Source organism: Ochotona curzoniae, unplaced genomic scaffold (genome assembly GCF_017591425.1).
Source record: "Ochotona curzoniae isolate NIBS_2020 unplaced genomic scaffold, NIBS_Ocur_1.0 contig_1274, whole genome shotgun sequence".
Taxonomy (NCBI): domain Eukaryota; kingdom Metazoa; phylum Chordata; class Mammalia; order Lagomorpha; family Ochotonidae; genus Ochotona; species Ochotona curzoniae.
In genome coordinates, this window is record NW_024465023.1 from 17,103,439 (window position 1) to 17,119,375 (window position 15,937).

Here is a 15,937-nt window from a genome sequence, read left to right on the forward strand (position 1 = left end):
CAAAAATTAAAATTAAAATGTTAAGTTTACAAAGTTACATTACATCTCCCAAAATACCACAAATATACTAATGCTGTCACATCTCTACTATCACTCTAACCTTCCCCTATTATTCCTTTCTTGGTGCTCTTTTTGGGTACACTTGATTTCATGCTTGGATCAGTGCTATGGCTCAACAGACTAATCTTCCACCTTCAAGTGACCAGCATCCTATATGGGAGTGAGTTGGTGTCCCAGCTGTTCTACTTCCCATCCAGATCTCTGTTCATGGCCTGTTCTAATGGTCTTTTTACAGTTATCTCTTCTGTGGAAGCAGTGGAGGACGGCCCGAGTCCTTGGGACCCTGCGTGCCCACATAGCAGACCCAGAAGATGCTCCTGGCTCAGCTCTGGCCATTATGGCCATCTGGACAATGAGCCAGCAGTTAAACAACTTGCCCTCTTTGTCTCTCATCTCGGCAAATCTGCCTCTCAAATTAAAAAAAAAAAGCAAAAAAAAACCCCACCATTTTTAAAAAAGATTTATTTATTTTTTTTATATTACAAAGTCAGATATACAGAGAGGAGGAGAGACAGAGAAGATCTGTCCAGTGATTCACTTCCCAAGTGAGCTCAATGGCCGGTGCTGCGCCGATCCAGAGCCAGGACCCAGGAACTTCCTCCAGGTCTCCCACATGGGTGCAGGATCCCAAAGCTTTGGGCCATCCTCGACTGCTTTCCCAGGTCACAAGCAGGGAGTTGGATGGGGAGTGGAGCTGCCAGGATTAGAACTGGTGCCCATATGGGATCCTGGCGTGTTCAAGATGAGGACTTTAGCCACTAGGCCACGCTGCCGGGCCCCAAAAACCACTTTCTTTTTGCTTAATCTCTTTCTAGGAATTTTACTTCAAATAAGAAGAGAAAAAGAACTGGTATTAAGGCACAGTGAATTGAGCCAACCACCCCACCCCTTTTTTTCTTGAAAGGCATATTTACAGAGAGGAGAGATACAAAGATCTTTCATCTGATAGTTCATTCCCCAAGTGGCCACAATGGCCAGAGCTGAGCCAAGCTGATGCCAGCATCTTAGGCAGCAGCTATACATGCTACATCACAATACTGACCTCACAATTTCACCCTTTCTAAGATTTGTTTCATACTCATCAATACTCAAATGGCATGATTAATATGTAACAGAAAATATGTGTACCTTGTAATACATTTGCAAGTAATATTTGGCTTTGCAAAGATATGCTATTTTTTCATAAGTATGAATATTTTATCACACTACTTGTTTATAATATTTAAAAATTTTCTTGACTAAGACACACATGTATTAGGAAACATACTATTCAATCATTCAAAATTTCAAAAATGAAATATTTAATAAGCAAGCATGCATATTATATAATTCTTTACTTCTAACTAAATTTTTTCTAAACTATAATTTCATTGAATATTTATTTGAAAAAATATGCATCATTTCTGAAATACAAAGGAATATACAATAATATACTATAAAATAAAAATCTTTTACCATGTACACGATTCATAGTACTAATGTGGAAGGCAGATGTTTCATGCATGAAACTGTCCCAGCATTGATCAGCAACAAGTTGCCTAGAATCTTCCTGACCTAATTAAAAAACAAAAGTTATTGAACTTTATTATTGCATTCCAGAAGAAAAATAGCAGTGCAGATGGAAACAGAATGAAAGTGCTTATAATTGGAAGCTTCTCTGATAAATATTTTTAATGTCTATTTTGAAATGAAATTTAAACTATTTCTGAAGAACATATTTATTATTAAGTTTTATAACATTAAAAGTATTAAATATCAACTAAAAAATCTTTGTGATTTTGTTGAAAGCCTATTTGAAATCATCATTTAAAAATGGATTATTCTTGACATACAGCTTTTTCTAAAAATAAAATTCTGTTGACAATAAAATATAGAGGTAATGTTGCATGTGTATATTCCCCCCCAAAATCAACATGCACAAATTGAAAGAAATGTGCTGAAAATTTTAATGGAGGTATGTTATTTAAAAAATGTTTTGAGACAAGATTCATGTTTTTGATAAATAACAGTCTTCTGATAATTTGCATTGGAATAGCTTGTGACCATAAGGCCTTACAGCCAAGGAAAATAAATGAGTGTAGATTTGGATTGCTTATTGAATTTTGGGAGTTACTGATCAAGAATCATGTGAAAGAAGTTCCAAATATTTAAATATCTATGCCTTATGTGAAAATATTGAAAGTACTTGTGAGCAAGTAGAGTTTCCTATGGGAAAAAAGAAGCTTTTTGTGATGGGTAAACTGAAGCTAATAATCTAAATAAATTATAAAGCGACAATATATTTGATACTAATTTATCTGACTATAAAACTCAAGTTTCAGAATATAACAAAAGCGTATAATGCGAAAGGAGATTAATTAGAAATATTTTTTGAGAAAATTGTAACAAAATTTTAACCTACAGTTATGGCTGAGATATGTCACCTTTACTGGATAAGCCAAAGTGTTTTTCTGTCAGTTATTGTGCAGGAGAAAAATGAGGTGACATTAGTTTCTGAAGAATGTTCAGCAAAGACATCAGTTCTTGCCAATACTTATAACTGAAAGAAAGTTCTCCTAAAGGTTTCTTAGAAAAGACTGCAGTGTAACAAGAAGGACTTAGACTATCCCTGTGTCATGCGATATTGCAGGTAAGGATATCACAGCAAAGTGTTAATGGGCTGAATGGTTTGGGAAGGGTGTGACACATTTCAGCTACAAGGTTTTTTGGCTCCTTCCAATAATATATGAGTAGAATTTAGGATAGTCAAAGAAATAGGTTGTGAATCTCTCCTGTGTTTAGTGGCACGATTTCTTCAGCTGAACAACTTCCTGGATGTATTCTGCATATACCTCAATGAACAGTTAGTGAGAAATAGTTTTGTCTGTTATGTGAGAAGCCATGTGCAAAGTGATTCAGGGAACTGGCTTTCTGGACTTGGATTTTTATTTTTTAAATTCAGCTCCTGCATTTAACAGCTATGTGATCACGAGCAAACTGCCAAGCCTCTCTATTCTTCCATTTTTTCCCACTTTGAAGACAGATACAATGCCTCTTTCAGAGAATTCCTGTCTAACTTGAAGTTTCTTCAAAAGCTATTATTTGCTGAGTGCTATCAGGAAGCATATTTTGGAATGCAGAAGGAAGTGGGGCAAAAAGGAAGGAATTCAGTGCCTGTTGTATTATCAAACAATTAGTACTGTGAACGTGTGAGGCTCAAGGCAGCTGGGGAACTCTCAGAACCAGTGGATAATATACATCTCAAAGGTATACTGCCCAGGGACACAGGAACTGTATCTATAAATGGACAGAAAATTAACTCAATAACACCTCTAGTCTTTAGTAGGCAGGCAAGCAGAACAGGCTCTGCAGGCCAAGGAAATACTCAAGAGTTAACAATTGTTGATAGTTGAACAGGGCCCAAAGACCAGTGAAATACCTGTTGTAGTGAGATAAAGAACATGCATTTCATAAATATAGTGAAACATTTTTAAATAGGTTAAGTACATGTAAGATGTACAGATACAATCGGATTTTACTATTTTTCCAAGAAAACTGCATTTATAAACTCATTAAATTGGTGGATTGGCCAATTCTGTAATATTTTTTCTCTTGCTGATACATTGGTTATCTCCTTAAAAAAAATTACTGCTTCCAAAAATAATGTTCCTTGTTTCAAAAGCTCTTTGACACTTTATTTCTGCTGTGTGCTCTCCCCAAATCACCAGAATGCTAACATTCTGTTAGTGTTCCAATCATTCAGCAGATAAGCTTTAAAAGCTTGCTTTGTTTTTTTTTTTTTAATTTTTCCTGTAAAAGTGACTAACATGCACACCTTATACACCAAGATTCAACAAACATACAGGTAAAATAAAGAGAAACTTCTGGCAAATCTTTAAACACAAGTATGCACAAGTTGTTGTGATATCCTGTAGCGGGAGTAACCATGCTAGTCTTAGTTGGTGCAGGGATAAAGGAGGGGAGAGAGAAAGCAGATAATGGAAGGAAAGATAGAGATGGGGGCGAAGAAGATGAAGAAGGGGAAGAACAAGAAAAAGAAGGGAGAAGGAAAAGGAGGAGGAGAAGAGGAACAAGAATGAAGGAGGAAGAGAAAATGGAGGAGGAAGAGAAGGAATGTAAAATCTGAAATGTTGTGATATCTTTCACACAAGCAACTGACTTCTTGGTACTAAGAGTGTTGCTGTTGCCTTCTCTGACAGGATCCTCTGAAATTGCTAACATCTCCAGGAATATTTGCATCATTTTCTTTGGAGAGATAACAAGAGATTGAGAGATAACAAGAGATTGAGAGATAACAAGAGATTGCACATTCTTATCATGGTATCAAGTAACTTCACCTTATTTAAATGAGAGGATATTAGTGTGTTACTTTTTCTAATCATGATATTTTGCATACATGGTAATTATTTCATTCTCATCAGTCCTGTTTCCCTGTAGGCCTTCAACGGTTCAGGACCAGCTACGAAGCTTAGCTACCGAGCAACAAAAACACAAAATGGTATGTAGATGATGCCTAGGAAAATACAGAGTCCACAAAAGAGAGACAGAGGAGAATATGACAAAGAGGGAGACCTCTTGGGCAAGAAAAAGGAAGAGGAGTCCTTTTCACAAAGAATAATGAGCGAGAGAGTTAGAGAAACTAAGAGAGTGCCCACTGAAATATTAGAGGTCTGTGTTTTTCTTTCTCGTAGTTATGAAGTTATTGCCTGCCTCTAAAAATTTCTTTCGCTGAAAAGATTCATGACTCTAACTCATGATCTTCCACATCAAAAATCTGAACCTTAAGGTTGGTACAAACTTCACAATATTTTTGGATCGCTATCTAAACTTATGATTTCCAATCCAACAAAACACATTAATTTAGACACCTCAGTATTGTCAGCCCCATCTTCCTTTCCCTCTAACAGTTATTACAAACCACCATTTCCCTCTTCAAATTTCTTACTATGTCTCCTTTCCTCAGTAGACAGAAATTTAATCCCAAAGCTCATTTACTGTGTACTAAATTACCCACATTCATGTTTCTTTTATCTTAACCTTACCAGTCCAGAATCAACAAATGTTCTCCTGTTGCTCAGCCCTGACTGCTTCTCTGTGTTTATGACTATGTCCAAAGCTCTTCCACTCTAATCTGCTGACTTCTTGAGCCTGCAGTCAACTTATACAAAATACTACAGGACTGTCCTCATCGAAGCAAATGTAACCATAAGATAACACTATTGATGGGAATGTAATTTAGTACAGCCACTCTTGTAAATAGTATGGAGATTCTTTTAAATAGAACATAGAACTGCCATATTATCTAGTAATCATACTATTGAGTATATACTTGAAAGGGCTTGTCATCATTTTTTCAGATATGTGCACCACCACATTTACTGGGCATCCATACACAACAGCCAATGGAATCGGTGAAGGTGTCCGTCAACAAAATAATGGAAAAAGAAAATGTCAATATTACTGAGCTGTGAAAAAAACAGTAAAATCTTGCCATCTGTAGCAAAATGGATGGAACTGGAGAAAACTGTTTTAAGTAAAATAACCCAAACACAGAAATACAAATACCAAATGTTATTACTCATATGTACAAGTTAAAAAATGCCTCAGGCTGAATATAGAACAGTAGTTACTAGAGACGTTACAATGAAATTGGATGCTGGTAACAAAGCAGAATTACATATCAGGTGTAAGTTCCTTGTGTTACACAGAAGAGTGAGTTGGTTATAGTTCACAATAATCCCTTACAAATCTCCTGCACTAATAAAAAGAAGGAATTGTAAGTCTATAATCATAAAACAATGAAAGTGAAAATGTAGGTTATATTAATTTGACCAGCAGAGTGGCTATACAGATATTGAAATATCACACTGTATCCCATAAATATGTACAATTAATATTAATAAATTTTAAAAACATTTTAGCAAATATAAATATTTATGAAAACAATTTTAACACATAATATTCTTAAATTAAGAATTGTAACAACGATGTGAAACAATAATCAAGAGATCAAAACTTCAATACGTAAACGATAAAAGTGTGAACTTCAGCATTAATTAAAAATAGCAAAAACTCGTAATGATCATAATATACAATTAGAGAAATGTGACTACTTAGGAGTTTAAAAGTTCAGAAAAATAGGTAATATCTACAATGTACTCCTGATGGCAGCATGAATTGCAGTAGTATAATCATTTGGGGGAATAAGTTGGCCATTTACAGCAAAAAACTTAACTACATGTACCACAGGAACAAAAATTGTACTAGTAACAGTTTAGTGGTAGTTGGAATGGTTTGTGGGTCATGTCAAATTTTAGGTTTTAAATGTGGTTAGAAAACTCATAATTTTTATTTCCAATGAACATGACTAAATCATTTCAAACAAAGTGACCAAACACTTCACACAACTGTTTTGAAGCATTAATCATCACTATGACATGAGTAAAAGGACATTTCTATGGAGAACCAAAATCTATATCAATTATATTGTCTGTTTATAAAAAAAAGGAAGAAACAATTCCTACAAATTTTTATGGAATGTGCACGGTGATATTGAACAACATAACTGAAATCTTATAAATCTAACAAATAACACATTTTGGTTAACAGATAATATTGGAAGGACCTATCCTGATGCATAGACATCTAATTCTGATTCTGACTACACAACTTTTGAGCTATGATTTTACCAACGTATTTCAGTTAAATTTGGTTTTCTGTTATAAAGTGATACTGTTGAACTAACAGATCTCTAAAGTGTCCATTACTTCCAAAATGTTTAGAATCTCTGAAAAAAAAATAATTCTGAGTGTTATATTCAAAATGGCATGTAAAATGTAAGAAAAATAACATACTTGTTAGTATGATGTCAATGATGACGCACTCCAGGGTGGGATTTTGGAAATTTATAATGAGAGATGAATGATAGCCGAGAGGTGTTATTACTCTTTGCGTGTCCAGAGTCCTGGGGAATAGTCCTACTCCAGAGAGGTGAAAATTCCATTCTTTGAACTGTTTGAAGACAAGCGACCAAGACATATTTATGATAATTGAATATATTTTATTTGCAATATTTAACAAATCTAATACACTTAAAAACTTTATCAGATAAGAAAAGCTTTACTGTTAAGTTTTAATATTCCTTGTTTCCTTTCTTTTCAAAGTCTTTTGGATTTATTGAAACCACTTTATATACTTTTTATAAGGAAAAAGGACTAAAAGACTAATATTTAAATAATTGATTTCAATACTTTTAAGAAATTTTTTTTTTAAGATTTATTTATTTTTATTGGAAAATCAGATTTACAGAGAGAAGGAAAGTCAGCGAAAAAGATCTTCAATCTTCTGATTCACTCCCCAAGTGGCCACAATGGAGATCAGCTGATCTGAAGCCAGGAACCAGGAGCCTCCACTGCAGGCACAGGGTCCCAACACTCTGGGCCATCCTCCTCTGCTTTCCCAGGCCACAAGCAGGGAGCTGGAAGGGAAGTAGAGCAGCTGGGACATGAACTGGAGCTCATATGGGATCCTGGTGCATGCAAGGTAAGGACTTTAGCTACTAAACTACCATGCTGGGCCTACTTTTAATAAAATTTGTACCAACAGAAAGGTGAAACATTAATGAAAATCTTGCACTTTTTTCTAAGGTGTTTCTTAAAAAGATGAATTTAGTTAAAGAAAATTGGATGCTAAACACAGCATGAAGTTTCCAAAATTTTAGAGTGCATTTTAAATGAAAGCCAGATAACTGTCACATAAAGGCAATGGAGGTGAGACAGAAACTAAATTCTCATTAATGGAAATACGTGTAACTGCATACTACATTATTTATTCCCATCATCTAGTGCAGTACATTTCCTGTTATTACAAAATATTGACAAATGGCATAAACATTTTTGTGGAGGAAAGTAGATATTTTTACTTGAGTTTCACAAGGTTAGAAGAAAGTTTGTTTCAAAACAATCTCTTTGTATTCATTCAGATTAGAACAAGAGTCCTTTGGAAGTACAACAAAGTAGGAGTGAGGGCCAGATGAGTTACAATTCTGAATCAAAAAAACTTTGTTAATGTTGTAGATGAAGAGATCATTGAGAAAAATTAATAAGCAACTTAAAAATTTCCTAGTTTACTATCTCACACTATATAGATATTTCTATTTAAATTCCAATAACATAAGGATAACTTTTTTATATGATGACAGAAATCCATAAAATGCTGTTTCTTACAGGACTCAAGATGAGTTTTATTTACATATTATTTTCAAAAAACGGTGTTACTGTTGGTCACATATTCTAATAACATAATAATAAAATTTTATTACATTTTCACTTATGATATCATAACTTGATTCTAACCAATTGGTTGAAATGAAACTAGTTTGCTTTAAACCATTAGGAATGAGCCAAACTACAGAAAGAAGTTTGTGTTTCAATGTTTTCTTAAGTGGCCTGGAATGCTGGAGTTGCTATGCTAAAGCGCATCCCTACTATTGAACACTTGATACTCAACTGTCATCCTATCATTGATTAACTTAATTGCTTGAATACAGAGAGGGAAATTAGCAAGCAATTCTGTGAACAGGTGAATTAAAGAAGTAACATTTTTTTCAGCCCATTTTTATTTCTAACTTCTTATACTGTTTAGAGAGTAAACATTTAAAGACCCAATTTTGGTGTTTCTAAAAGATAAAAGAAGTGGAGGTAAAAGACAGGAAATCTGATTGTACTCTAAATAGATAGCTCCAAAGGACTGAAGCTTGCTGAAAATCAACAGAGCTTTGCATAAATACAGGCTAGAAAAATCATAGACTATCGTTGGATTATAAAATCACTCTGATTATATATCTTTTCCCCTCAGTTTTGCTATTTAGGCTTTGAAATGAAATGAGTCACACACGATCACACAATCAAGAATAAATGAAATGAACAAGGATGACTGGTTGAAAGTAAAAGTTAAACATGTTGGAAACTAAGAAAATCCCAGAACAGAATGTTTCAGGGAAAAGAGAATGCCCAATTACCACACTGCTGATCATAGTTCTTTTTTTTTTTTTTTTTAAGATTTATTTGTTTTTATTGGAAAGGCGGATATACAGAGGAGGAGAGACAGAGAGGAAGATCTTCTGTCCAATGGTTCACTCCCCAAGCGGCTGCAATGGCTGGAGCTGAGCCAATCTGAAGCCAGGAGTCAGGAACTCTTCCAGGTCTCCCAAGCGGGTGCAGGGTCCCAAGGCTTTGGGCTGTCCTGCTTTCCCAGGCCACAAGCAGGGAGCTGGATGCGAACCAGGACTGCTGGGATTAGAACCGGTGTCCATATGGGATCCTGGTGCATGCAAAGAACTTTCACCACTATGCTATTGCGCCAGGCCCAATTATAGTTCTTAATCTGGTGTTCAGTAACAAAGCTCATTAAAAAATTCTGGTGGCATAATGAGTTCACAATATTTGCATTTGTGATGTTCTAGACCAATTAATCTTTAGATTCAGAATCTGCACAAATAACTTGAGCCTAAAGTTAGCTTTTTACAATACAAAGCTTTTCATAGAGATATAAACCAGCAGCAAGTGACGTTGATAATAAACCAGTTATATTCTTCAGTTCTGCAGTGAGGCATCATCGGAAAGTGCTAAAGCTTAGCCTATAACCTCTGCTGAGAATTGACTTAAGGTTCATCAGTTAGTTCTTTGATTTTTAATCAGTTAAAGCAGAGAGGTACACAATTCTATGTGGGCTTCTTCCTAATCGCACAAAGGTATTTGCAACTGCTAGATTTAGAAACAAACTCTAAGGCCTTAAAAAAAAAGCACCCTATAGGTGTCTATTCTTTCACAATAACTTTTCAAAAGTTCATTCAATTAATACTTTATGATGATGTGATTCTGCTTGTAAAAAATGTCAACAAGATGAAATAAATCAAAGAGGAAGACCTGAATAATTCTGGGATAAAAAATCACACAGGTTATACAGATACTGGAAAGGTTGAAGGGGACTGGACTGAATGCATGAAGCACTGAGTCAGATTTCATTATAGATGAATTCTTAGGAGTTCTGAACCTTGGAAGGAGATGATCAGAGTTACTGAAATCAAGCAATTCTTTTCCACTGATAAAAGATTTGAAATTATTATTTACTTGTTTCAGTTCTTTTGCAGATAATAAAGAATAAAACATTAAATTTTAGGCTACTATGAAGTTGTTCAGATATAGAACTGAAAATTCCTAACCATGACTCTAACCCTGCTCACATGAAAGCCTATCCTTGAGTATGCACTCACTGTTCTACTCAGAAATGCAAGCAGCTAAGTTGTCCCCAACAAATAAATGAAGGCATTCTAATATTGCTATAAAGTGGCCACTTGAAGGATTAGCCTTCAACCACAGGAGGAAAAAAAAATAAATTGACAAACACCATGAAGTTAAATAACATGCTACTGAATGATTATTGTGTCGCAGAAGAAATGAAAAAGAAAATCAAGAACCTTCTTGAAGAAAATGATGCTACTGTATGATGTATGAGTCATTGAAGAATTTAATCAGAGCAAAGTGTTTTGAAGAGATGAAACTAACAAAAAATTTAAAAATCATAAGATATAGTTTCCATTGATCTTTCTTGGTGACATATGTTTCCTAGGCAACAAATACATGGGCTTTGTTTTTAATCCAGTCTACTAATCGATGAGGTTTGATTGATGAGTTTAACCCATTTGCATTCAGGGTTAATACAAATAGGTGGTAATTTGGTTATGTTATTTTTTTTCTTCCTTTGTTGATTATGTTTTGTGGCTTTTCATTTATGGGGATGTACAGTATTGGTGTAATGGAGACTATCTTATCTAGCAGCATGTTATTTAACTTCATGGCATTGTAAATTTTTATTTTTCTTCCTATTATTCATTTTGTATTGTGGCTTTTCATTCAAGGGGATGTACAGTAACTGTGTAATGGAGACTGTCATATCCAGATGTGAGGACACAATGCAGTATGCATCTCTACTTCCAGAAAAAGATGGACTCTTAGTGAAACTGTTTACTGCATCTTGACAATAGGATGCTGGACTCTCTGCCATTGCCCATGCCCGCAATGATGGACATATGACTGTGTATGAAGAACTATACTATAGTAATGATATAGGAGAACTCTTTGAGGGGGGAGGGAATTGGGGAGGGGATAAGGGAAATTGCATGACCTATGGAACTGTATCATAAAATGATAATAATAGAAAGAAGTAAAATTTTTAAAAAAAGATTAGCCTTGGTAAAATTGTGTATAAACAAATAATCTACCATACTTTTTTGTTCTGCATCAAAGGGGTTATTATTCTTTGTTTTCTTTCATGCTTTTGAACATCAAGCATCCTTGCACACTATTAGCTGCAGTCATGTATAAGTCAGATACTATTTAGGAAATTTAACAGCCTCAAGACAAGGCTTCTGGAAAGAAATCACATTTGTTTTGAGATGAGGACATTTCAGTTCCCATAGAGCCTACACTGGGAAGTGGATACCCACTTTATATTTATTTCATTATTCCCCAGATATCAGGCTTTATGAGCTCCTCGTGTCCCTTAGATTAAGTACATTCCTCTTTTTATTTTCTTCCTCATCAGATTTAGAAGAAGTAGGCCTGGCACCATGGTTCAGGGTTTAAATCCTCACCTACTTGCAGCAGGATCCCATAGAGGCAACGGTTTTTGTCCCAGCTGCTCTACTTCCCATCCAGCTCCCTGCTCGTGGCCTGGGAAAGCAGCAAGGAAAGCCCAAACCTCTAGCACTCTGCACCTGTGTGGGAGACTTGGAGAAGTTTCCTGCCTTTGGATTGGCTCAGCTCTGGCCATTGTGGCCATTTGGGGAGTGAACCAGCAGATGGAAGATCTTTCTGTATATCCTTGTCTCTATAAATCTCCCTTTCCAATAAAAATTAATAAATCTTAAAAAGAAGATTAGAGGAAGACAAGAATAATATTTAAAAATAAATACTAGTAATATATTACACTAACATTAAAATGTATTATTATACTAGATTAATATTAAATAATACTGTTAAAATACTCAAAATATTAAATGTAAAACGTTACACCAATTTTGCATTGACAGCCAGAGAGGTACCGCCATTTGGCCAATTGGAGCTAGTTGTGGAAAGCACTCATGAAGATGAGTTGAAGTCTGATGTGCCTGGTTCAGGTCTCTGCTCAACCTTTTCTAGTAAACTGATCTTAATTTCTAAATGCTTCAGATCCAAGATCCACAAAATACAACTGATAACATCATTTTCTTTATAAGATTTTAGTAAGAATGAATTGAAATAACTCTTTGAATATCATGTAGCACATTTGGAGATGCAGAAAAAATATTCAGTATGCTAAAACTTTATTATCATTCAGGAACACTGTACAGAAGGAATAGAAAAAGTAACACAGCATTTGTAAGGTTGTATTCTATACATTTTTATGTTTAAGTCCCCTGCAAATTGAGTAGTAAAACTCAAGTCAGAAAATAAATGTATATGCCTACAATTTGACATTTGAATTGAATGTGAAAAAAATCTGTATTTTAAATCTGAGTATATACTCTTCTTTATGTAAGCCATATAAAGACTTAAAAATACATCTTCAGATGATTGTGTATACATTATATATTTTACTTTTTCAAAAGTTTTCTACAATTTATAACAAATATATTTTGATTATAAAATATGTCAGCTGGATGACTTAAATATATTGATTCTGAAATTTAATTAACTTGACTTGGTTCAAAGTGCACCCTTACCTGTTTACAGTGGAAACTGATACAAGCTTGATGACCAGCTCTACCAAGTCCAGAAGGAAAAAAGTAAACTGTCAAGCTTTTGCTGGAGTGAGGAGGTAAAGTTACCTGTGTAAATTCAGAAAGAAGCAAATTAGAAACAAAACAAGCACTTTAGTTTGAGGCAGAATCTTTGAGAGGCAGGCATATGTGGGTTGAGATTTGTGTAATAAAAATATTATCTTGAACACATGATTTGTTTTCACTATTCCTGCTTTCTCGATATTGGCAAAAGGATCATGTTTTGTGATGCTCTTCCCCCAAACAATGACTACATGGAATCACAGAGAAAAGAAAGGCGTGGTTAATAATTTAAAGCTGTTTGAGGAAGCTCAATAATAAAAATATTTATTCAACTTAAGAGCTCATTAATTGTCCATTTCATGCAACATGTTAAAGCACCAGAGACTTTGGTTGCAGCAGTGATGGTGTCAAATCAAATCAACTGCTCCCAAGCCTAGATGAAAGGCATGCTTCTCTAATGTGCAGTGTTATTTTTCTCTTTGTTCAATCATATGCGCGTTGTAAGTAGGATCTGGAATAAGTTGAATTTTTACAATATTATATTGAGTTACAACTATGCAGATGTAAAGGAAGTCAATGACTCCATCACATATACTAAGCACTTTAGAATTGTATATAATCAAACTTCCACTGGGAATAATATATTTAATATCAACCCTTTTAGGCTCACATTACGATTGAGATACGAGTTAAATCAAGTCAATTATTGTTTACTAATATTTTTTGCCATGTACCATTTGAAGAAGCAAACCCTTCACTACATCCCAAGAATGAGAAAATGGGTAGAGGAAGAAGCGGGGAGGAACACAGCTATTCCCTGGTCTGGAAGTATACATGGGGGAGGCTGGTACTTAGGAAGGACTCGATTAGAACTGGCCTTTTGGAACTCTACAAGTATATAACAACAATCCATTCAAAAGCATGTTTGTAGAAAAAAAATCACACAAAAGTAAACACTAAAGTAAAAAAATAAACAATCTAGAATTCAGTGAAATGAGTAAATCTCTATCATATAATTTCAAAATTCATATTAACATTTTTGTGATCAATTAAAATACAGGGGAGATGTGTAGAAGAGAAAATCTATTTTAAAAATTTAGGAATCTGAAAGTTTATGAGTAATTAAAATATTAATACTCCACCAGTGTCTACAAATAAGAACTGGAAAATGCTACAGTAACAGCGCATTTCTACAAGTACTTACAGATGAATTTTTATTGATATCCAGAATAAAATTTGCAGGGTTACTGTTCGTTGCACGCATTTCTAAAGTTTCATATGTAGGATTTTCTAAGGAGATTATCTGAGAAACATAGCTGGGAGGCAAAAGAAAGGTGGTAAGTTGGTGGCAATCATCTATTTCTTCAATGATAATTTCAGGAAGTTGATAACCATTATGGGCTGAACTGCGTCCTCACAAACATACACTGACAGATAATAGTTGGATATATTTATAGGGTGTAATGTGGCTTTTGATTCATGTATCTAGGACATAAAGATCATACAGCATTCGGAAGTAAATATTAGAATGTACTGAACAAAAACAATACAATGCTGTCAATCTGTCATCTATGTCAGCTAGTCAAAATGCAGAAGCTAAAGGAAGATTTTCTTAGGCCTGGTGTGGTAGCCTAGCAGCTAAAGTCCTCACCTTGAATGCACCAGGATCCCATATGGGCTCCGGTTCTAATCCTGGCAGCCCTGTTTCCTATCCAGCTCCCTGCTTGTGGCCTGGGAAAGCAGTCAAGGATGGCCCAGAGTGTTGGGACCCTGCACCCACTTAGGAGACCCGGAGGAAGCTCCTGTCTCCTGGCTTCAGATATTGGCGCAGCTCCTGCCGTGGTCACTTGGGGAGTGAATCAACAGATGGTCATCCTCTCTCTCTCTCTCTCCTTCTCTCTGTGTATCTGACTTTCCAACAAAAATAAATCATTTTTTCTTGAAGATGATTTTCTTTTACAAGTTTCAGAAAGAGCATGGCCAAGATGGTAACATGGTTTTGGACTGCTAATCTCCAGAATCATTAGCCAATACATTTATTTTAATTTTTTTAGAGAATGAATCATTTATTTGAAAGGCAGGGTTAAGGAAAGGATAGAGAAGGATTTTCCTTCTACTAAGACTGTGTCAGGCTGAATCCAGAAGCCTGGAACTCCATTTGTATCTCCTACATGGGCAGCAGGGGCCCAAGTATTTGGACCATTTTTCCATTGCTTTTCTAAGTACAGTAGTGGAGAACTGGATCTGAAGTGGAGCACTCAGGACTGAAATGAGTGCCCCATATGGAATGCTGGAATCAAAGACAGCAGCTTAACCCACTATGCCACATTGGCTCCAGCTAATGTTGTCCTATACCATCCTGTTTATAGTGCTTGATATAACAGCCCTCCAAAACTAAGATAATGAAATTGATGAGTTTTCATGTAAGAATTATCATGTTAGGAACTAATGTCATTATACTATGTTAATCTTGATTGTTTTTTTTTGTGTGTGTAGTGAAATATCATTCCATATTATATAGTGAAATATATTTGAGACACTTCAAAAAGTTGCACTAAAATGACATTTAAACATATAATTAAATACTCAACCTCATGTGCAAGAAGATGGGAATTAAAAGGTACAGCTCCCTTGCTTAGACAGAGGGCAAACCCTTGCAGACACAAGTCACTGTCTACAGGATCAGTCTAGGAGTGAACCCGCACTGGTGCTCATGCTTGGCTTCTTCCGGTTCCTTATCTTGCCTCCTCTATTCTCCTGTTCATTTCTATTGGATTATTTCCTGAATGAGTTACTTGGAATGATAGCTGAATATTTTATATGGGTAGAATTAAATACTCTTTCTGGTATGTTAAGGGAAAGAAACTAACTCAAAGGCACTAATTTGCCTTCTAGTTCACAAACTCTTTACAACAGGTACTTTCATTCATTACCCACACTTACCACCAGTACCACATTCAGTTGCAGACATGCAATTTGGAACTCAAGCAGCTAACTATGGTGTGTTATCTCAAGGCAATACAATCTCAACTGAGTGTCTAAGTACACGTTCAC

The 15,937-nt window shown here is 35.2% G+C and overlaps 1 protein-coding gene across 1 annotated transcript in view; it reads right to left on the minus strand.

The window, feature by feature from the left end:
- Positions 1-15,937, minus strand: part of CFAP47 (cilia and flagella associated protein 47) — a 203,262-nt gene that overhangs the window by 34,178 nt on the left and 153,147 nt on the right. Inside the window, exons 56-59 of the mRNA XM_041003124.1 lie at positions 14,088-14,199; positions 12,824-12,928; positions 6,915-7,071; positions 1,516-1,614 (exon numbers count right to left, since the gene is read on the minus strand). Of these exons, the coding sequence (XP_040859058.1) occupies positions 1,516-1,614; positions 6,915-7,071; positions 12,824-12,928; positions 14,088-14,199 (473 nt within the window). The remainder of the gene's footprint in view (positions 1-1,515; positions 1,615-6,914; positions 7,072-12,823; positions 12,929-14,087; positions 14,200-15,937) is intronic.